Source organism: Phalacrocorax aristotelis, chromosome 1 (genome assembly GCF_949628215.1).
Source record: "Phalacrocorax aristotelis chromosome 1, bGulAri2.1, whole genome shotgun sequence".
Classification (NCBI taxonomy): domain Eukaryota; kingdom Metazoa; phylum Chordata; class Aves; order Suliformes; family Phalacrocoracidae; genus Phalacrocorax; species Phalacrocorax aristotelis.
Window position 1 is genome coordinate 111638808 of NC_134276.1, and position 24019 is coordinate 111662826.

Consider the following 24019-nt stretch of genomic DNA (forward strand, 5'->3'; position numbering starts at 1 on the left):
TTAAATATCAACAAAATGCTAAATCCAGCACACATCTTCACTATTTGATGCCACCTACACATCCATAGGCATTACTACAGTATTTTGAATTTCCTACATAGGGGTATTTATGCTTTTATATTTAAAAATTATCTCATGGCTTTATTCTATATATTGGTTCATTTACTTTAAATCTGGCATTTAATAGACATGCCACTTACAGATTAAAGAGACAGTATATATTCTTTTTTTCTTGGGAAATTATAAAGAGGGGTTTTTTTACGTAAATTTTTGCCAAAATCACGAAAGACACATTTCCTTTAGAAAACCTTTCAGCAGGTAATGTGGCAGTGGGATTTAATTGCTATTTATATTACAGAAGTCCATAGATACACAGTCCTGGTTACAGAATCTCATTGCAGAAGATGCTGTTGAAACCCAATTCTTTCTTCATTCTCAAGATAAGTACCTTCTGGGCCATGGCAGTGCAAAATACCTTATTCTTCTCAAGGTTGTCCTGGAAGGCTGAACTATTGCTGATTGTCTGGGTAAGATAAGCTTACAATGTGTTCCTCTTGTCTACAGAAAGCTGACTCTATAATAATTTAACCTGGGAATCAAGTAATACTTTTGGTTAGCATCAGCATGGGCAAGACTTGAACTGATGGCTTAGATTGAAGCATGCTAAATTCCACCATCAGCCACAAGATTGCAAGCTGTGCAATGAAAAAAAAAAAGAGAGAGATTTTCTGTTGTGTGGGTAGTGTGCTTTAAATGTGAGAGTCTTCCTAACTGTGGCAGTAAGCAGCTTTGAGGTAATTGCTATTTTGTGCTTCAGTTCAGAGACAGACGTTAAAATGAGTCATTGGCTTCTGTTTGTGCATTCGGAGCTGGCCCCTTTGCTTGTACAGTTTTGTTGATTTTAAAGGGACCATGTACAGACACAGCTGCTCCCAGTATAATAGGATACGCAGCACAGAGGAGAAACATTCCCACATATTTTCCTGGTAAAAGTTTGGTGATTTTTGTATACAATTTAAGCAGTTAAATCATACAATAGCTCTAACTGCAAAGTATTCAAAATACAACAGTTCCTCTAATGATTATACAGAATACCTGGTGTTTACAATTGTACTTATTTATTTGGCATTTTGAGTAAATGCATAGTTTTTAAGAGTAGTCTTCCTCTGAGGTATCAGTTTTTTCCTTTCTTATGTTTCTTTTCAATTTACTTTTGAAATTTATGTTAGTCTTGACCACTCAGTCTGCCACGCATGGGAGAGGTATGAGCCCAAATTCTGCTGTGGGAACTCTCTGCTCTTCAGCTGCCTTTAATAGGATCACATTTTTAAAAAATAAGTCATATACTCATATAAAAATTTAGATAGAAAACTAAATTACATCAGCAGTGAAAAATCATATGACTGAAACATCAATTCTCATTTAAAAGCATTTCTTGAGACAATGCAAAATGTAATTCTATTGCTGAAGTGAGGCAAGGCTGTTCTGGGACAAAACTAATATAGGAGTCTGACAAATATTGTTAATAATCCACTGATATGTATAACTGATGAGAACAGTGTTGACAGCACCATATTGCAAAAAAGAATCATAGCCTGATGGGAACATTACAACCCATTGGTAGAAACATGCAAGAGCCTCTAATGCTGTTAGGGTTGCCACCATAGTGATGGACCAGATTCTCAGGAGCTGACATCTTCATAAATCAGCAGCTCTGTGGTACCACAACAGGTCTTCGGTTTGACTAATATATGATTACAATTGAGGACTGTAGTACAGCAGAAATCATGCTAAGCAATAATCTATCCGTGCCGTTGACACTTTGGAGGCCAGAGGTAACAAAGGGAACTCAGTAAGTCTGGCTGCTTCTTCTATAAGCAGTAACTATAAAATCCAGCTAAATTGAAAAGCCATTTAATATCGAAAAACAATACTGCATGTGTCTATTAGAATTTTCAAGTGAATTGACTTGTTAATGACATAATATATCTTGTTTCCCACATTATTAAATCAAACACTACCTATTGTAAAGAATATTTGCCCACCTACAAATGGGTATCTACATAACGGACATTTACACATGGATCTCCTTGTATGAATTTCTGCCCCATTAACAATTATGCACTTATGTAGTTACATATTTCCATTTTGAAAGCTGTTATTAAAGAGTAAATATTGTTGGCTAATGTTGTTGGCTGTCAACATGCACTTGTTATGGAAAGTGTGACATATGTCGTTTAATAAGAGAGCATAACATGTTATTTATAATATAACATAATATAATTATGTAGGAATCTGGTGTTCAGCTTAAGACTTATTTGTGTACCGTTGTGTACAGTTACAAATGTTGGGTCGCTGTATAGCTTGATTTTCTGATCCCTGGAAGTCAGGGTGCAGTAGCTACATATTTTCATATGAATCAGTCTGATTGCAGTATGACGAAATATAATTTTCTAGTGAGAATTTCACCTTTGCGTCTCTTGTGTAGGCAGGGTGAGATTTTATCCTCTTCCAGTTCCTCATTTTAAATGCTTGTTCTTTTTTTTGAATAATACAATGACTACCTATGTCCCCTGGCAACCTAAACTGCCTTTTGAAATTAAGCTTCATTTGTCACTTAAGGAACCGGTTTGAGGTTTGTATGTAAATTAGGGCAGGGTGCATTTTTGTTAAGTTTTAATAAAAATGAAGGTCTGGATAGAGATATTTGTAGTCAACAGAATATGGTTATGATGTCCTTATTTACGTAATTTAGTATTTTAGTCCATAATTGGTGCCTTCATCTTATTAAGTAATTGACTTTTCCTTCATTAGACAAAGAAATGTGTAACTTACACAGAGTCCTGGATATAAGAAAGTGAGTTGAAGTTCCTGATGTAGCAGTCAGGAACAATCACAACCTTTACAAATGAGAGATGTACAGACATACCGATATGATGAAAATATCAGTGTGCAAGAGGAAATTCCTGACATGGAGCAGGCTAGCTAGATGGAGCCTGTGGGGAAACTAGAAGGGATGCAGTGTGTCCTGTTGCAAATAGTTAACTCATGCTACAGTCTACAATGTGGAGACAGCCATAAGCTTGATGTGCAACTTACCACACTTGGTAGAAAAGCTATTAATTTTAGATACTGCAGTTGAAAAGGGAAGTGTTTCCAATCACAGAAGAGCAAGGAATGCTCTTCTTTTCCTGTAATGTTCACTGTTCAGTCTACATAGGGGTCACTCAGCCAAGGCTTCTAGTATTGCAGCAGGAATGGCTTAAATTTGAGGCAAACCAAGCAATTCTTTTATTTATAGCTTGCGTGTGAAGTTTTATGTAATTTTATAACAGAAGTGAGTACTATCGAACACTTTAGTACATAATTCTCTACTAAGAAACCTTGGTGTTCAGTGTCAAACAAAGTACGCTTGCATGCTCAGAACTTTGCCGGTATTGCTAGTCATAGAATCATGGAACCTTAGAAAAATATAGGTCAGAAGAGACCTCTGGAAATCCTCTAGTCCACTCAAAGTATGTTCACCTCTAATGTCTGGGACATTGTCCAATTAAATTTTGAGTATCTCTAGCAACAGCAATTCCACAGCTGTCTTGAGTACCTGTTTGACTGCCCTCGTGGTAAAACCCTTTGTTCCTGGCATCTAACTGTAACCATCCCACATCGCAACTGGTGTCCGTTGCCTCTTGTCCCATCCCTGTGTGCCTCCAAAAAACGTCCAGTTCCACCTGCTCTGTGCAAGTCTATACAAGTCTATATGAAGCCCAGCAGTTTTGAAACAACCTCAGTACTTACGATTGTGACAGGCACCGTACTCTTCACACTACGTTTTGAGTTTCAGCCACTACTACAGTAAGTCACAGACATATTTCTAATATGAGCTTTTATTATCCCTCTAGTATAAAGATGCTGTTGCTTTTTACAATGCCAGCTCCAGGCACGTCAAAGGATGGTGTGCTGCCATCTTTTACTCAGCAAGAAAACACAGACCTGTGTTTCACACAGCTGTAAACTTACCAGTTCTTCTGTGAATGCCACAACTAGAAGCTTCCTTTCACCTCCCCTTTCTGCACCTAGAAAGGAGAAATCTGACCCTGGTTTTATGTATAATGCATTTTCAAATTCTTTTTTTAACTAAGAATTATTTCTCTGCTTTCCTGAATTTTTGGACAAGATGTGAAGTGTGAAAGACACTCTATCTTTTTTTATGGGTGGTAAAAGTGCGTGCATAGAACAAATGGAAAGTAGGATCTAAAAAATCTTGACATGGTAACATTATATCTATCATATAAATATTTGTGCTTATTGCCTACTCTGAAACTCAGTTAAAAAGACAAGAATCAAGTAGAATTTATTTTAGGTGAGGCTGTTTTAAAAATTGTCAAGAAACTACCATCTTTCTGTTACCAGTTTTTGCACATTTAATGAGCTGTGGAAGCAAAACCTAAATTGAGCATATGATACATATAAAAAAATTTGCAATAATTTAGTTTACCGAATATTTATCTTACCAACAGTATAGATCATTCTTTTAACTGTGGTAAGCACTGTAGCCGTACCAGTAATTAAAAATAGTGCAGACATACTAACACAGTCTAGCAATGTGAGGACATTTCAAAATAGGGTTTTTTTAGTGTTGCTTGATTGCTATTTCCATAGGAACACTCTGAAGTCAGGTGCCACAAATCAGGATTTCTTAATGTTGAAGGAGAAAGTGACCCTCTGCGCTGCAAGGAAGAGACACCCGTGAGACAAAGACAGGCATGCTTCTGGCACCCTTTTATTTTCTCTCTCTTTTTTTTTTTTAATCCACAAGAGTGGTTCTAGAAAAGTAGATTAGTCAAAATTGTGGTAGCCGGGGACAGCAGAAAAACTAATTTTCAGGGGCCTTTGTGGGAGAGATCTAGTCACAGTGCTTATACTGTTTCTAGCAACATGTCGTCTTTTCCTGGACTGAGCTCCTAATTTACCTGTGGAAGGCCCTATTGATTGCAGCAGAAATAATAATCATGCTTCAGCATTTATAACGATTAAAACCTATAAATTCTGTTCTCTCATCATGTATTCAATAGTTAGATGACATCAGAACCTGGAACAGAATAGCACTGAGGAAGACAAGAGTGTGGTCTCTGGGAAAGTCCGTGCCCACTGTGGCATTTTTTCCTTTATGTTTTTGTGTTTCTGAGGCTGCCTAACATTCCAAACTCTGAATTATCCTCTGGATCTGGCTTTTGCTCTACTTTGGTGTCTAGAAAAATTAATTATATGGCCATCACATCACATGTATATTTTTGGATATTGAAGATCTCTGCTCACTGTCAGCAGTCCCCTGGATGAGTAGCTCTAGTGTGTAGAATAAATTCTATATGGTCACCTCATCTCAGTCTCTCCTCTTTGAGACAATAAAAAGAGGTTTTTATGGCAACCAGGAACTAGAATATATTACACACATTTGGAACACTGGCTATGGTAATGTTGGTTTAGAAGAAAAATCCTGTGAATGGCAGAGCTCACCTGAAAAGTCTTAGAACACTCATTCTTTAAATACTGGACCTGATATTTCATACACTAAATATATCTTTTAATGCAGATATATAAGTTTAGGAATCAAAGATATGAAATATCAGACTGGGGAAGCAATGAAAGCAGTACTCGTACTGCTGACATACACCTAATTTTACTGCTGTTTTACCAAATTAGTCGTGCCTCATTTCATGACTGACCTTAGTATGAATCCGGCCAATCTTACCGTGCCATTTCCCTGTTGTAAAGTCCCACCCTCAACAACACACTTTGAACTGAAGCTTTATGTGCACCGATACTGACTTGTCTTTTCCTCATCCTGCTCACACCAGCATTTCATCATGAGGCATATAGCTCATAGCCAAACAAATAGTTGGCACATTCGGTTCCCCTGTATAGACTTTGCTATTCAAGCAAAGAACATCTGTCTTGTTGGCCGTGTTCATAGGAGGGTACTGAAAGACCGGAGAGACAAGCATATGTTTTGTTATTTGAGTATCTGGGCTGCAGCTTGTAATGGAAGCAAACACTGCTCCAAGCAAACTCTGCTCATAGGCCAGCGACTCTGATCTGTGACATGTCCTCTGCTTGTAAGCCATAACATAGCACATGTGAGCCCCTGCTGTAGTGCTCCAGCAGCTCTCTAGCTGACCTTTTATTTTTGGGGTGGTTTTGAGCTTTCTTTTTTTGTTGTTGTTGTTCACATACTAGCCAAACTTATCTGAGTTTTCTGAGTTTGGGCAAATGGCACCAATACAAAACCCAGTTTTTCGGTGCTCAGAGAATCGGCAAACCATTTTGGAGGACAGTTAGCTTTTCTCAAAGGAAAAAATCCCTGAAATACATATGGGCAAAATTTATATGCTTGATTAAATTTGGCTGAAACTTTTCAAAGTTTTGCAAAATGTTTAACCGTTGAAAAGCAGTATTCTGTGGAAGTGAACAAATAAAACAGTAGCAGCTATAATGAATAACCCATTGATTTCACTGAGACTGTTTATATGACCCATTATACCCATTTACAGGTACCTCTGTACGTAAGGGTTTTGAAGACTGTATATATCCACAAAGTGTTCTGCCCTACATCAGCTATTATTAAATTTATCTGAAATTTGAGAAGCAGAAAAAAACCTGTGCAGTGTATAACTATTTCCAATTTAAACCTTTGTAATAAACAAGTCAGCATTTTCACTAAAACTGTGTCCTTGAAATGTCCACTGCAAAGGGAAATATTCTTTAATATTTCACGTCTTGTTACACAAACTGCCAACAGGTAGGTGATTTATGGTTTTCTTGTTTTGCCAATTCACAAGTACACTGACAAAGGATACCATTTTGATCACCTTACCCTAATTAGCCTTAATTATAGCTTTCTTCACAAGGTATTCTTTAGATGTATTAATATATATTTATCTGCAGGGCATACTGTGAGTATACGAGGACCTTGTTCCCTGATTTGCATAAAGAGGCTTTGGAGTTGTCATTTGGCTCTGTATGGAATAGCGATAATCTTCCTAGATACTTAAAAAAACTACAAACACCTCACACTGTCACGTTTGGTGATGGTAATATATTTGTCATTAATTAGACCCAAGAATCAAGGAATATCTTGCAGACCATTTATTGGACTACGTGTGGACAGCGTACATTTTGCAGAAATACAGTTCAGATCCTTGATGTGAAGAACTTATTAAAAGAATAAACGTCTACTATATGCAAAATAAAAAAGCAACAAAGAGACTCGATGAGAGAAGAATAGTTGGGACTAGTTGGTTAACGTGTAAGTAGGTGAGTCCCTTCTCTTTAGACAGCCTTGCCCGTCGTAGTGCACCAAAGCACGGCTCCCGCACTCTTATTCACCAGCTCGTTTTTCTCTAACACTGTTGTGTTAAAACGATCCTTGACTTCAATGTCCCTCTACAAACTGAAAATACAAGCCAGCTAAATATGCTACCAGCGTATTTGAACAGGTTTATTTGAAAAAGTTACGTATAGCACTACTTGTTTCGGGTTCTCTGGTGGAGAAAAGACGTATCCTCTACTACAACAGCTTCTTGGTCTTCGGCAGCGCCTTAATTTCAGTCATTCCTGTCACAACACCCGCGCTTTCCACGAGGCCCGCCCGACAGGAGGCTCCCCGGGGCCGCCGGAGTACCCGGTCACTCGCCGCCGCGGCCGGTGGGAGCTCCCCCTCCGGCCCCCTCGCCGCGCTCCGCCGCAACAAAAGGCGGCGCCGGGCGGGAGGTGGTGGCCGCTGCTCGCTCTTTGCCAGTAGGGGGCGCTCGAGCTTCACCGTGCGGCGCTCCCGCTGGCCCGCGGACGGCGCGCGGCGGCGACGGCCCGCCTGACCGTTACCTCGGGGCCGCCGCTGGCCTCTCACCGCCCGCCCGGTGCCCGGGGTGCCTCTGCCTGGTGTGTCCGTCCCCAAGGCCGTGTCCTGGCACCGGCCACTTCTAAATTCCGTTTTTGCTCACGTTGCTCCTTCCTTCGTGTTCCCAGCTCTTTTCCTGTGGTGGCTTTGAGTGGGGTTTCCTCTGCCGTTTGACAGCCTCTGTTGTGCGTGTAGGGGAGAGGGGCTGTTCTCCCGTGTTCCTTGGGGGTGTCGCGGCCCCTCCTCTCGCCTCCCTCCCTCCACCAGCCGCCGCGGGTGGCGGCCGGCTCCGCCAAACTTTCCCGCTGAAGGGAGCTGCGCGGCGGCCGAGGTCCTGGGGGACGGCGGGAGCGGGGGCAGGGGAGGGGCGCGGGAAGGTTGCTTCTTCCCCGTTTTCGGCTGAGTAAGCCCGCCAGTCCTACAGACTTCGTAGGTCACGAGTGATCCATTTTGTTTTATTTTATTTGCCACCTTTCCTTTTCCACAGAGCGATTCAGCAGAGAAATCTCTAGGGAAGATCCTTTCAAGGGTTTCACTCCCAAGTGTCTGTGTATGTGCGAAAGAGGGAATGAATAATTAGAGAAGAGTTGCATGAAATCACTTACCGAAAAATTAGCTGCCCATTAAAAGGGAAGCGGTGAGGAACAATCATGTAAATTCTACCTACACCCAACTGTAGAGGGGGGGAGGGGGGGGGCCACTGCCTGCAGCAAGCCTGATTTCCAGCCCTCTGGCTGCCTTCTCATATCGCCGTCCCCATCTCCCTACCCCGGGAGGAGAGGGACGTGTGGGTGTGGAGCGCAGTGGTTTAGTCCACACCCCGCAGCCTCCCTTCCCCAGGCAGCCTCGGGAGCCGCGCTTATTCTCCTCCCTCTCCTCGCCAGCCGGTGTGTCCGCGGCGGCAGGAGGCGGCGGGAGGGGGAGAGGAGGAGAGCGGAGCGGAGCGGCGGACGCCGGGCTGCCACGGCCGCCCGGGAGAGCTGCGGCGGCGGGAGGCCCCGCACCCAGCTCCGCACGCACCCGCCGCCGCCGCCACAGCTGCAGGGCAGCAGCTCCCCGCCGCTCCCGCCCGCAGCGGCACCGCGCAGGAGTTACTGCCCGCGAGCAGTTTCCGCTCTGGTTTTCAGTGAGGAGGGAGGTGTAGGGGACTGGGCTTTATTTTGAGGGGATGCTGAGAAAGCCGTTCCCCTCCCGTAGCACGTTGCCTAGGCGTTCCTATTATGGAAGTTAAGTGAGAAACTCCGCGGCTTGAACTGATTTGGTAGAGAAAGAGGGAGAAAGGGGTAGGGGGAGGGCGAGAGGAAAGCAATATAGCCAAACCAAGCCAATGATTTCCCTGCAAAGTGCCGGGAAGTTTGTGGAGCACTTTCTAGGAATCAGGTCCTTTCTCAGAGTTTCTCCTTGCCTTCCGAAGAAAGAGCTTGCTTTTGGATTGCCGTGGATCCTAAACAGAGTCTTAGACACACTTGAATAATTCCTCTGCTGGGGCTGGATTGGTGGGAATTTAGGAAGGAGCGTGTGTGCAAAGGAGAAGCCTACGGCGCTCGCTCGCTGCTCTAATCTGTATGGATCTAAAAGTGTCACATTCAAGACCTTTCCATCTGCAGCTTTTGATTTCAAGATTTCCCTTTCCTCTTTAAGTAGCTGCTAGGACACTGAAAACTTTTGGACCTACCTCTTACTGGCTTTGGATTTTTTTTTTTTTTAATCTCTGTGGAATTGGTCTCGCAAGCGATCGGGATTGCTGTTAATATGTCAAAATGGGTCTGCTGACGCCACTCCTGCTCTTTGGATTTGCATTTTTTCAAGTCTATGGTAAGTTCGCTTATATGCCGTTTCTGTGCAGTATCCCCCTTCATCTGAATCTGATTTGGGACAGCACATGGACGGCATTATAAGCTTTAACATTACACAGCCTTAAGTTTGTTTCTGGTATAAAAATGGTATTTCGGGGGGGGGGGGGGGGGGGGGAGGTGTAGGAGGGCGAATATATGTTTCCAATAAGCAGTCCTTCCCGTCTGCTAGCTTAATGGAAAAGCAGCTTGTGAATGGAAGAATGTCAGCTTGAGGTAGCGAGGAAAGAGTAAAAACTACCGTGCTAAATCTTTTATTTCGGGGCGGGGGAGGAAGCGGGAAGGAGAAAGGAAAGGCAGAAAGGAAAGGCAGACAGCTGTTGTAGCTGGTATTACTTTGCCTCCTTCTATTGTTAAACTTTCCACCGGGAGAGCCAGCTGATGAAGTAACTAGGTTAGCTCTGCCTCGGCTCCAGGTGAGGCGGATTGGCGAATTTCCAGAGTCCCTGAACGCCTCCCCTGGCGCTGGCGGAGGCTGGAGCAGGGGCTGGCGAGCGACAGACAAGGCAGGCGGGCAGCCCGGCGCCAACCACCGCCCCCAGCACCCCGCACCCCTCTTGCCCTCCAGCCGCCCCCGCGGAGCCGGGCAGGTGCGGCGGGCCGGCCCCCCACCGTAGGGCTTCGCTCGAGGGTGGGGCGGGAGGGTCTTCCCATCATCTTCCCCCTCGCCCCCTCATGACGGGCTTTCCGGAGGGAGTGTTCTCATGAAGCTTAGCAACGTTTGGGGAAAGGAGTGGATTTTTTTTCCCCCTCCACCCCGCATTGCCCCCTTTGGGTCTGCTCTACAACACTTCTTGCGGTTTTGAAGTTTAAGTAATCGATGGGGAACCATAAATTAGCATCTTAGGGAAGTACGCTTTAGTAGGGCGGAAACTTCAGTGCAAGGGTAAATTGTCTTTCAAAGTCGGGGTTGGCGCTGTGCTGCCGTATAGAGGTTAGATGCATTACAGTAGTTCAAGCACACAACTAGGAAGCGAACATCTGTAACAGCGTAGAGTTCTCTGTGAGCGTGTGCTGGGGCCAGATGCTCGGCAGTCGTCCTAATATTGAGTATTTGCATCTCTAAACGGTCTTTCACACTTTAGGTGAATTTGATGTCTGGGACCCTGGCTGGTTTTGCCCGTCTGTTAGAGCAAACTTGGTTCCAGAAAGCAACGGCTTACAGCATTTACTGTATCAGTCCTGAAGCAAGGACTCTAGCTTTATTGTTTGGAGTTAACAGGCTGCTTTGGGTATTTCTCCCCCTTCCTCTCATCTTCCCCCACCCCTAGCAAGAAAGGGAGCAATATAGGAGAAGCGGGAGATATTCAAGTACAGTTTTACATTGGTTGCATGATGTGATATGCAGTTTAGTGTTCAGTTTAGTCAAACGATAAGAAAATTTCTGTGTAATGTATGTATGTGCTAAACAGTAGGAAGTTTTAATTGTGAACAGATTTAATGGAACATTTGTGTCTATCAGCATGGCCATAGTTTTGCAGGATTTTGTTTTCTGTTTGCTTTATTTTTCCTACTGTAATGTATTTTGATCCTGTACTTTTAAGATCACTGGTATTGGAGATATCGTTGTATACAAACTGGAAAACACCAGGCTGTAGAAATGTAATTATTAGTAAGTGTTTAAAATTGTATGTAGCTAGAAGGAATACAATTGAAGTGCTCAGTGGAAGCGACAGAGTGAATCAGAGAAGCTTGGTGTTACAGAATGTAATTAATGTAGCAGGCTGTTTGGAGATATATGAAACAAATGCAATTAACCAGCTTGCTGGAACGACAGGAGCAAGACATAATTTATTCTGGTTTTGTCATGGGTAACACAAGTAGAACCTTTGTTCTGCTTTAGCCCTATAGGACCAGGGTGGGGGGTGCAGGTGAAGCACATAGCTAATTTAGAGCTGGGCCATTAGAAAAAAATGCCAAGAAACTGCCCAGAATAGATGTGATCCTCCCTTTTTGTGGGAAGATATTGCAGAGTCTGTCAAGTTTGCCTACATTAACAACTCTCTTAAATAAATAAATAAAAAGCCTTGTGGCTAGCACATCATGACCAAGTAGAGATAAGCTGTTATTGTTGAAATGACTAACAAGTAGCTTTGAAGCTACTCTGCAAGCCTGGCACATGGTACTTCTGTCTCTTTAGGAACATAATAATTATGATTACACATTAGGGTGACATATACCACCAGTTGCTTTGGAAAGATATATATCAACATTAGTGCTACTTGTAGTGCTTTATTTTAAGAAAAAAAGCAAAACCCAACAGACCACTTGTTTAATAGGTCCTTGGTTTGTTTTCTATGTTTGAAAGTCCATTTCTGGGTTTGAGGCGGTTTTTGTTGTTGGGTTTGGGGTTTGGTTTTTTTTTTTGTTCTCCTGGCATCAGGTCCAGACAGAGGGAGACACAGTAGCATATAAGGCGTGTTAGCCATCCTTTTTCCTGTGACATTAGCTTTGTTTAGTGATTCAAAAGTGGCATTACACAGGACATAGTGGTGTAGATCAAAATGAGAATTCTTTTCTTTAAAGTTATTTTTTCTGTCCGTGGTTTTATGACATCTGAAAATTGCAAAGCTCAGAAAGCATACCTATATGTATGTATGCATTTTTAATTATTATTACTGTGCTTATGATTTTCCTGTAGCCCTGCCCATATTCTTGCAGTCTGTTCAGGGAGTAACTGTAATGTTCTTTATCTTTAGCTGTCAATCTTGGTGACTGTTATTGGAAACAAACAAACAAAAATCAAACACACACACAGACGTGCACACACACACACCCCCCCCCCCTCACACACACACCCACCCCCAAACCCAAACAAAAAAACCTCACCCCACTAGGAAGTGTCTGTACCATAAAATGAAACACTGGCTAGTGGAATTAAAACAGCTGATTACATGGTTTTTTGAATAGTGTTAAATTGTTTTTTCTTTCATTGTTATGTGGGGGTTTCTTTGTTATCTTTCTTCCAATCATGAGTAAAGCTTGAAAGAATTAATATTAACTGAAAAGTTCGCAACTGCTGTGAACGCAGGTGTGTGGATGTTGGCACAGACACTAGTGTTAGTGGGGCAAACTCTGCCCTGGTAGGACTCACAGTGCCTTCAATGAAAATGACAACCTTTTTTTGTCAGGGCTGGCTTTTAGCCATTGTCCCTTGAAAACTGCAAGTGTTATGCTCTTGAATGTGTGATGGTGTTAAAGATACGTGAGACTAATGCTGTAAAAGCAGAGTTTTATCTCTGTATTTGTATATTTTAAAAACACTTATTGTCTTAATGAAAAGTATGCATTTGAAATGGTGGGGTAGCTTAAACAGTCTATCCTTTTCCTTTTTCTTTTTTTTTTATAATTCATTTTTTTTCTTCACACCAGTGAGCTACACTTCTGTGGCCTTGTGCAGGTCTCGGTTGCCTATCAGGGAACATGGCTTACATATAAAGCTAGAGTATATTCTGACAGGGTCTTGATCTCTCATGTGAGTTTTGCTGTTGATGGATAGCCTTTGCTTCTGTGGAATGTGTGCATTTTAATGCATTAAGAGTAAAATTCTGAAGTGGAGAGTTTGCGTTACTGTTTCCTTTAGCTTGTTCTTCCATGGGACTCAATTCTGCAGAGCATTTAAGAGTGTGCTTCCATCGCTTATCCAGAACCTCACTGAAGATAATAAGAATTTAAACATGTGTTCGAAGTTAATCAGATGCTTTAAATCTTTGCTGAGTAGGGATGAATTTATGCCCATGGTGAAACATTTTGCTGAATTAGTCTTAATATTTTGCATTCTTTACTTCCTGTCTGGTAAGTCATAATTGCAACAGCATATATTTATGTGCAAAAGGTAGGCAATGAGAAAATCCTGCCATTGCACTTCCAGAGATGGATATGTTTGAAAAGTAATTTGATAATCCAAATAATTTGTTTTGTTCCTTTGCTAATTTGGTACACTGCAAAAGGTCTGATACCTCACAATTCTTTCAGAAAAGGTGGAACAGGGGTTTTTGAACTTCTCTGTGAGTTGCACTTACTAAAATAATCCTTCCATTAGGAGCTTTTTGGAATTATGAGATTGATGTTGCTTAAGTAAAAATAAGTTTTAGCACTGCACGCTAAAGATAGGTAACCTTAAAAGTAGTCAAAAGAATTTAAGTAGATTTTTGTAAGGATGCATAAAAAACATCAAAGATGCTTCCCCCCCAAAAAAAAAAAAAATCCAGTGAGAGGAAATGGAGGCTTTGGCTAGCCTGCCCAGTCAGCTCTGTTTCCAGGAGTTGCTTTTCTATAGCAATGCTATGTGGGCTCATAGCACTAAATTCAAGACATGCTCTGTCCGCTGCTGAACCATTTAGTGGAAATTACTAAAGTGTATGCAATGGCTTTTTAGCCATTTGCTACCCTTGAATTGCTATTCAAATATTGATCTCAGCTAAATAGATTGCTAACAGGTTCTGTACATTCTGTTTCAGCCACCTAAGAGGAACACTGCTGTCAGGTTTTATATGTTATCTCAGCTGGCATGGCAGAGGTTGCTCTTCCTGTGGCTGCCATCTGGCTCACCACCTCTCATACCAACCTTGTGGAGGATACTTAGTAATCATATTGATGCTGTTTCTTGCCAAGAGGCTGGGTTACTGGTGTTCTTTTCTATATTTCTATAGAAATCTCTTTATTTTCTGTGCAGAAGAAAGTAAGTATTCGCTCTTGCCAAATAAATAAATGCGTTGGTTTTTTGGTTCTGACTGAACAGACATTTCTTACATGTGACTGCTGAATTTTACAGAACATTTGTTGTTATCCAAGCTTTCTTGCACTTTTATAGTAAATGTGCCTTGTACGTTCCAAAAAATTCCTTTAAATTTTGGTACATAGAAAGATACAGAATCTGATCCTAAATCACTACTGCAGAGAGGGTGTTGAGTCCTGCATATCTTTTATGCAGGACTAGTCGTGTGGACTGTTAGCTATGAAATCTTTGAATGCAAAATAATTGCACAGAAATAAAGATTTGTGGATGTAGGTTTTAGTCTTACCATCTTTACTCTCCTGTGTGGCTTCTACTATACAACGCAAACTGTGGACTCTCTGCCCTTGAAATTATGTGTCCAGAAATAAGATTGAGTTGTCAGTGTTGTCCTCACCTCAAACCCTTTCCTTAACAAAACAACTGTTAATCACCTGTGGTTAGCACTTTTTACTGTAATAGTGGATAATTAAGCAAGTCCCCGTTAATTTAGGACCTGATTCTGCGCCACTGAAATCTGTAACGATTTTGCTACTGAGTCCTTTGCATGAAAGACCTTGAAAACTGGTGGTGATTTCTTGACTGTAAGTAAAGGCTTGCATCATAATTCATGTAATCTAATCTTTATAGAAGGTGAAGTTGGCTTTTTGCTACATCATTCCATGGGGATAGCTTCAAAACACTAGAAGGTACAAGTGTATGTTGCTGCTTTAGTCCTGCTTACTCCTTATTTGTTCCTATAGTGCTGTCTTTACTAGTACAGAGTATCCCTTTGTAAGCAGAAAGCCGCTTCTTGTGCTGTGTTGTGGATGTAATGATATGCATTCTTAATATTTTTTCAAGTCAAAAGTTCATGAAGTACGAAATAGCTTTTTAATTCCACTTCTGCAGCTTATCTTGGCTTTGCTGCCATGGAAGAGATCCAAGATGTGCTCTTAATTTTATTAAAATAATAACCTTAATCAATAAATACCTGAACAACAATAGACAAACTAACCAGTAGTACCCATGTAATAACCTGCTGATACCTATATTGAGCTGCTGTGCTCTAGTGGCCACGCTGAGATTCATCTTTGTGTTATGGACAAACGTGATGTAAAGATATTAATTTAAACAGTGTTCTGGCAGAGGTAGCTTGTGCATATGCGTTGAACTGGCAGTCTTTACCATTCTACTCCAGCTATTTTTTTGTAAACTCACTTAATAATGGTTATTATGTGCAGATCTCTTTGAGTTAACACATCTGTTTAACTGGGTTTTGAGATAATTTTCTGGTTATGTTCTAGACAGATTTGCAAACATCCTTCCCTGTGCTTAATTCCTCTTTGAGCTTAGTTGCACTACAAAACCACGTCAGTAAAAAACACACAGCTTTGTTTTGCTTAATGATAAAGTTGTTTGTAGAAATATATTCTACCAGGAAACAGTGCATAGGCTTGCTGATAACTGAAGGTCACCAATCTTCTAGTGATTCCAGTGTATACTTTGGAACCAATTGAAATTGTGTGCTTTCAGATTGTATTGCGAACTTTTTATGCTATTTATCTGGCCTGGTTGTGGAGACACTTGTTCAGCTTTACCTACCTATGTGAATGATGGCTGGAAGAACACAAAATGTTTTCAAATTCATCCCGCATTGATTCCAGGTGCTCATTGCATAAGACACCGTTCCAGGCTTGTTTTGGGGCAATCTTAATGATATGCTTAATGCTTGCAGAATTACCCTTCTTGTCACTGAGTCGTCATTGTAATCCTTCAGTTCCAGCAGAATTCTTCAGTCTGACTAGAGTGAAAGACAGTGGCCTGCTGCTGTACTATTTCATGCTTTGTTATAATTTCTTTATTTTCTCTCATCACTTTTTCTCAGATTAATTGGGAGAACAGTTCATCTGGTCTGATATATGGAAATGAACTGGTAGGATGAGTGGGGATGCCAAGAGTTGAAGTATGATCTAACTCATTAGAGTTTACGTAGATGATTATGCCACAATGCCTGTTGCAGCATATGGTCTTTTAGTTTGTATTTATGCATTGCCCATATAGCGTCAGTGTAGTGTGCCAAGGGGAGAAGTCTCCTTGTAATATGTTTTGTCGTAAATGAAGATTGAACAAGTAAGTAAAGAATAAATGTCCAGCAGCAAGTTGTAAAACACAGTAAACTTTGTAGTTCGCTTCTGTTAATCGCTTGCTATTGATTACAAGAGAAACTGAGTGGAAAAAATTTAACCTTTTAAAACCAAAATGTCACATAACTAACATCAGGTAACTTGTTTCTCATTCATAGTGGATGGAGGAACTGTTCGTGCCAGGGTACCAGAGGTGCTTTTTTTTACTGCTGTGAAAATGTCAAGAGTTAAGAAGCAGTTATGAGAAGTATTTTAATGCTGCGTGAGCCCTCTAATTATGGTTTCTCAAGCTGTCATTCTGTGCAGTTTTCAAAGTCTGCATGTCCTGTAGCCCAGATGACTTCATCCTGGCAAAAGGAGTGGTCCATTTTAACAGCTTATATTGTATCCTAAAGAGAACTCTGTAACTAAGGGATGGGTGATCGTTTCTGTCGTATCAGTATTATGAAAAATTCAAATGGCATAGCAATGCTGTTGGACTAGGAGATAGTGAAAATGTGTGCTTTCTTCACCTGGATTTCTTTTCCCTAGTCAACTTGATCTTCTCTTTGGGATTGTCGCTTCATAGTGGAGGCTGCAGAAGAAGAATCTGTGGGTGCTTCCTCCTTCTCTCTTTCCAGAGATGAAATACTGTGCTCAACGCATTGTGTCACCTTCACCTGGAGATGCCTGTTGGTCTGCATGTACGTGTGCACTAGCACTGCCCTGCTCTGACACTTCTCTGTGGAGAGAAGTAACACTGTAAGCTAGGAGAAGGAGTGGAATAGTAGCCTGAGTCCAGGTCCATGCCTTGATGGATTAAAGGAAATAAGGAATGAGGGGAGAGAGAGAATAGCAGAGGAACTGGGCTACAGAGCATGTGGCTGGGTCAGGCAGCGTAGGGAGTGAAAAGGGGAGCAAAACACTACTGTCATGCTTAACATGATAGTGTTGATGCCTAATAACTTCAAGGTTTTTTATACACAGTATGTTTAGGCTTTTATCTTTGCTATGTCATTTGTACATCACTCATCCATGAAGTGACTAAACCTCACTGTTAAATTCTTTGAGTCCAGATTTTTTTTTGAGTGGCTGTAAGAAAATGCTAAAATGTGATTTGATGCGGTGAACTAAGGTCTTTGGTTTTAACTTGATGCACTGCAGAAGCGCTGTGATAGAGTGGCTGGATTTTTTGTGTGGATGTGTTTTTATGATATGTAAGAGAAATTCAGTGGGCTGACTAAAATAGTTGGTTTACATCAAGGCAACAGCCATTAAACAAAGGACTTTCAGTGGGAAAAATTAACTATCAGAAATACGCTGGCTGCATTTTACCCTTGTTCTGTTACCAAACTGGGCTTTAAAATAAAATGCTCTTATTTTAAGCTAGTCAGTGTGATATATCTATTCAGATGTATGCCTGAGTTATAAATGTCTGGGTTTTTTTCTTCTGCATGAATTTGATTCATCGTCTTAGACTGTGCAATGTGATGTTTACCTAATGAGACCAGACAGCTTGCTCTGGAAGATCAAGTCTCATGGGGTAAAATCCCAGCATTTGGACTAGGGGGTTCCTATGATACAATTGTCTTTTAGTACTGTTGTCTTTAAACCTCTAAGAATAGCTCTCTGTGTACATCTAGATTTAAAAAGAAAAAAAAAGTTTTTATCTTTGTAGAAATATATCTCAAAACACTTATAATGAAAGAAAATAACTGTAAAAGCTGTAAGGAGTAGAATTTGCCTCTGCAGGCAAAACTGTAAACAGTAGTAAGAACTGTTAGAACACTGAATTAAAAGAAAATGAAATGTGTGACAAGTAGACAAACAGATATTTAATTAAATATGATAAATATGAATCAATGTAAAACAGAACTGTTTATTATTATTTACTGAATCCTTTTTGACAACTGCTCAGTTTAGGATAAAATGCAAAAGAACATATGTCTGCCTTTGTATGACCCCAAATTTCTCTGTTCTCCCTTTCAGCAGACAACATGCCTTTTTTCCCTAAGTGATTTTTGGTTGCTAGGAGAAGTGCAGTAGTCTGCCCTGCTCTTACCCAGTGGTAAAACCGAAGAGTGTATTGAGGTAAAGAGAGGGGCAAAGCACAGTATAGGCCATGAATCACAAGTTGTCTCCAATATGTCCACTTTGTTCCTACTTTTTCTTTGAAAACTTTTGTTTTTACCAGTAGTGTTTCTTTTCAGCTGATCTCTCAAAGCCATTCAGAGAGTGAAAAATATTGTGCTGTTAAGAGTCCACTTAGAGGAACAAAAAGAGGAGGGGGAGACTTTGAGGCTTATTCATGGGGCCACAGTGGTAGCAACGGCAACTCAATGAATAGCTTCAGTCAGCAGTTGCTAAAACTGGATGATTGATACCTTCTGTTTTTTGCTAGGACTAGAAGTATACAGAGCCTTCATAGTGGTCCTGCCAGTTTTAATGCAAGATATTGAAGTTGTTTACAAACTATCTTCAAACTTCAGTATATGCAGTATTCCTGAAGCATGCCCAAATAATTCAAATAGTAATGCTGCGTGCATTTGTTAACAATTCTCTCTTTCTAATTTTAATAATCATGCTGCTCCTGTTCTAGTCTGTGAAACCGTTTATTCACTCTCTGAATTGTGCTCTTTGAATTAACTGTGTACTGTGGCAAGAATCACTTGACTGTCACCTCCTATAATGATCTGAAAGTCTGAAAGCTTAACCAAATGTCATTGGCTACTTTTAAACCTTTCCAGTTAAAAATGGTTTTATACAGCTAGATATTATAACAGGTGTCAGTGACTAGACAATATTGTCTATATTAATAGACTGCTGAAATCAGAAGAGCTGAGGCAGATTTCACTTGAAATTCATTGCAGGATGACTGTATAGACAATATGTCCTTTCCTTCAGTGCTTAATGAAACCTAACCTTAAGAGCAGTCTTAAAACAATGATTATATCTCTCAAGAAAGATTGCTCAAGAGGTCATGTGTGTGAGTCCTATCGATGAGGAAACAGAACATGTGACTGCAGAGAACTGTGATTTGTGCTGGAGAAACAGATGACTGCCTGTGAACAGAGCAGGCCCCTGTGTCATTCCTTAACAGGAGTAAGTGGTGAACGGCTAAGGGTCTTATTACCAATTTAGAATATCTTGTTGACTCAATCTAGTGACATGCAGATAATAGAGAAATTCAGTGATGATCTAATTGGAAAAATAGCGCAGCAACCTGTACCCGTTTGCTATTTCCGTTTGAACAAAATAGGCTTCACCTATATTTCTAAGGGTATTGGGTGACCTGGCAGTACTGGATTCAGTCCCAGTGTAATTTAATGGAATTTGTGTCTGTTTAGGTCAGGGCTGAATTTGCCCCAGGGGAAAGATGAAGATGGAAGAGTTGTAAGTTAAATTGCAGGGAGCTGGCTCTATCTTTCAGTCTGCTGATGGGGGTGGGGAGTGTGCACGCGGTTCTTTTGTGTATGGTGTTTTTTTTTTCCTTTTTCTTCCTGATCCACACAGACTTTAGGAGTAATTTAAATACCATCTACAGTATGACCAAGTTTTCAGTTACTTCCATGAAAACTGCAAGTGCTGAGACCAAGGATTTTCCCTCATCAGTTAGAGCAGATGTTGCCTCAGTGTTGTTAGTTCAAAAGTTTGGTTGTGCTGCTTCCTGCTGAGAACTGTGTGGGAAAACAGACAAGTTTTTGTTACTGCATGTGGATATTGGTTAGCAAAACTGGATTAACTATTAATATGTTAATATAAAGGACGTGCCCAGTACCACTCAGGAGCTCCGTGCCAGAAGGGAGAATGAGATCTGGTCTCTAAGAATGCAGTTGGTGGTGGGAGAGGTACGCTAGTGTTAACTGTGAAGGCAGAAGGGGTAGCTTGAACTGATGTTGCTGCTTTATCTGGCATTTAAAGGAAAGCAACTTTTGAGGTCTGGGAGGATGAGGATGGTAGAATCACAGACCATGAATCTGCCCTCTAGTAACAATTTTCCTTCCTGTAATTTGATAGTCCTGCTGCTCTGCATTATGAAAGAGAAAAGAGGTAGAGGGTGATTCAGCACTGCTGGATTTGGGACAGGGGCTAGGAGGGAGCAGACACTGGTGCAGTGAAATACTGCGCTACGCCTGTCCTTCCTGATCTTTTCCCTCTGTCCTCAGCTATGTGTTTCTGGGAGTCGAAATATGCTAAGAAAGGAGTCAGGAAAGAAGTGGTAGCTCTGGATGTGGACCTGTCTGAAACTGGAGGAAACCTATTGTTGCATGGTGACATTCAGCTGTCTGACCTCCCTGTTCTTGCATTTCCTTCTTCATTCACCTTAACGTGCCAAATGAAGCATCATTTCTTCAGAGAACTCATCTGTCCCTCAGGCTGATTCATTTGTAGATTCAACTTCTTTCAGATTAAGCAGTATACATCTATTTAAGTAAGGACCAACTATAGCTGCAGTATTGAAGTGGAGAAGTAAGGAATGAAGGCAGGTTTATGTACACTTTTCCTGTCATATGAAATGGAACAAATATATGGCCATTTCTTATTCTTTCTGTCTTTCTCCCTCCTGTTAAATCTATTTCCTAAATTTTTTGCTATAATGAAAGATGTGTGTAGCTTGCTTGACAAGTTTCAAATATGAAATCTCCTCACTATTGATGTTTTGCATTTGTAATTCTAGAACATTTTTCTCTGCATAGGCCAGAAATTTAGAGATGCCTCAGCTTACTACTCAGAAATCACCGGAGCTGAAATTTCTAGATTTATTCTATGCCATGGAGAAAAGGATACTCTTGTGTTTACAGATTTTCATTCCTTGTGCTGCTTGTCTGCTACTTCTGTTCATGTTCCATGTTTCATTCATGTAGCTTGCCTCCTTATATTTCATAGTTGAAGACTTTCTTCTATCCTGTTTTCTTGTCAATTGTTCTCGTTTCTTTCCCAACTTTTTTCTGTTAATCTCATTCTTTGGTTGGTTTAGGTTGCTGTTTTCTAACCATGTTGCTTGAATATGAAGAATGAAAGGACTGAAGTAACAAGAAGAGTTGGGGGGAAGGTGGTGTTGGTGGTGAAAGAACATGGTGAATTCTGTGTGCATAGATAATGTTCTGTGGAGGGACAATCTTCTGCTAGCCCTAGCAAGTACTTTGAGTAAATTTGAGAAAAAAAAAAAAGTTTACAGGTCTAAGCCAAATTTTGTGTGAGGTTGGAGAGAGGTACCTTCCTGAACGTTTAACCATGTCTCAAGGCTACCTTTTAGTTTTGAAGCACATAAGTCTTGACTCTGTCTTGGAGAATCCCTCCTTAAGTCTAGAAAGGATTACAGATAACTATGTTTATAAGTGATTTCTTAGGTTTCCTATTCTTACAAATAGTTGAACTTTATCCATTTATAAAATATCCATACATAAAAGAGCAATCAACTTTAAATACCTGAGCTGATTTTTTTTTTTAATGTTCTACAAAGTTACAAAAACAGACAACATAAAAAGGCAAAAGGTACTAGGTCGGCATGAACTATAGTTTAGTAGTAACATAAACATAGTAACAGTATTCAAGGAAATTATTGTGCTGATACTACTGTTGAAATAATTGATATTATTTGAAGACTTAATTTCTGTTATGTGTATATAATCTATACATGATAAATGGGTAAATATTATACATAATACAATATATACTATACAGTACATCTTGTAAGAGAAATCTCTTAACTTACTACATAAGCTGGGCGAAAGTTTACATTGTGGGGTTATTTTTTTTTCTCTCCCCTAATTCACAGTTGATCTTAGTTGTACTGAAGACCAAATGTTATTTTTCCTGTAGTGGGTGTGACTTGTAATGTATACGAAATCATGACTCGGCAGAAGATGCTAGGAATTTTGTCATCAGCATCACTGGGGCCACAGTTTTGTTTTTGGAGTATTTGGTAATGTGGGAGGCTAATGCAGAGAAGGAAGTTTTGTTGTGGTTTTTTTTGTTTGTTTTGCATTGGTTTTTTTTGTGGTGTGTTTTTTGTTTGTTTGTGTTGCTTTTTTTTTTGTAATTACACAAAGCTTAAGAGATTGACTTAAAACAGAACGTAGAGCTGTAATCAGGAGGTTAACAGATGCAAGAAGCTTCACCTGTGCCCTGTTACACAACTAGTGGGAAACATCCAGTAGTAAGGAGTGTAGTCAGCAGCTTTAGAAAGAAGTCTGTAACATCATGAAATCTAATTATTTCATCTTCAAATGAAGGCTGGGTGTTGACTTACGGAGAGCACCTTTAGGCTGCATCTGCCTTGAGGACTACAACTTTCACTATTAGGGAAGCCACAAATCTATTTTAAAAACAATTTGTAATAGATTTGCAAAGTAGAAAGGCAGATACATTATTTGGTTAACGAATTTCTTCCATACCTCTTAGTATTTGTGACCAGATGTCTTACTAGGCCACTTGGTGTTTCCAGAGCAGTGACAAAGATGAAATAAATTCTAGCTCTCTTTGGATGAAGAATGATACAGAAGTTATCAGTCATTTGAAGGGGATGGAGAATAACTGTATGCAAGGCTTGGTCACTTCTGCGATTTGCAGTGGTACTTTTGGCATCTTTTGAGATGGTCTCAGCATGTACTTTAAGGGCCCAGTTCTGTATTTTACCACATATACTATCATCAAACTCTAGGCCAGACTTTGTTAAAGACTACATCATGTTAATCCCATGGTATTACTGTTAATGTAGGGTGCAGGTATTTTTGCCGTCTGGGAAATCACCAAGAAAGCTTCACTGGAGTGGGGCAGCACCTCCTGGGCTTGTCTTCTAATTGGAGTAAAGGAAAAATTTCTGATGACCTGATGTGTTTTGCTATCATGCCCAGGTAAGCATATAGAGGGAAAAGGGTGGAGCATGGAGGGGCAGAGTTGGAGCCATGGCTTAGCATGCTTCTTGCTTATTACTTGCACTGTGAAACCTTTGCTGCTGCAGAAACTGCAGATGGGGAATATTTTAGCCACCACTAGAATAAAGCACAGTGTTTTTCATAGATGCCCAGAATACCCTTATGCCAATTCAGGATTCGGGGCATTGGGGGAAAGAATTCTAAGGTCATTTTTAGAGGAAGATAGATTCCTGAGAGTTTGAAACTTCTGAAGACAGAGATCCATGCATATGCAGTCAGAGAATATATCTACCTTTTTTCCCCCCCCAGTGCCTCTGGAAATTAATTTCCTAGTGACTTTTGTTTGACACTTTGAACAGACAGGCAGCATTCTCACATTTAACGAGTGTGATATGTTAAGCCGGGGATAGAAAAATGCAGAGAAGGTTAGTTTTAATATGGACTTGGCTGAAGGCATGCTACCTAATGAATCACTAATACCACATCCTGCAGTGTTACGCATGCTAGCGCTCTCCTGTCCAAATACAATTCTTGTCCAGCTTCCTTCACTTACA

General features: G+C 40.6%; 1 protein-coding gene and 1 long non-coding RNA gene across 11 annotated transcripts in view; one reads left to right on the forward strand and one right to left on the reverse strand.

Annotated features, from left to right (window-relative positions):
• Nucleotides 1-7128: 7128 nt before the first annotated feature.
• On the reverse strand, nucleotides 7129-8798 carry LOC142061284 (uncharacterized). Its single transcript, XR_012662099.1, has 2 exons — nucleotides 8562-8798; nucleotides 7129-8440 (listed from the first exon to the last, which is right to left on the reverse strand). It is a non-coding gene; the product is annotated as an uncharacterized LOC142061284 (long non-coding RNA).
• An 819-nt stretch (nucleotides 8799-9617) lies between these two features.
• The window catches only part of ROBO2 (roundabout guidance receptor 2), a 472649-nt gene continuing 458247 nt past the window's right edge, over nucleotides 9618-24019 (forward strand). For all 10 annotated transcript variants that reach the window (XM_075102036.1, XM_075102044.1, XM_075102078.1 and 7 more), the window contains exon 1: nucleotides 9618-9709. In XM_075102036.1, the coding sequence (XP_074958137.1) occupies nucleotides 9655-9709 (55 nt within the window). In that variant the 5' untranslated portion in view covers nucleotides 9618-9654. The remainder of the gene's footprint in view (nucleotides 9710-24019) is intronic.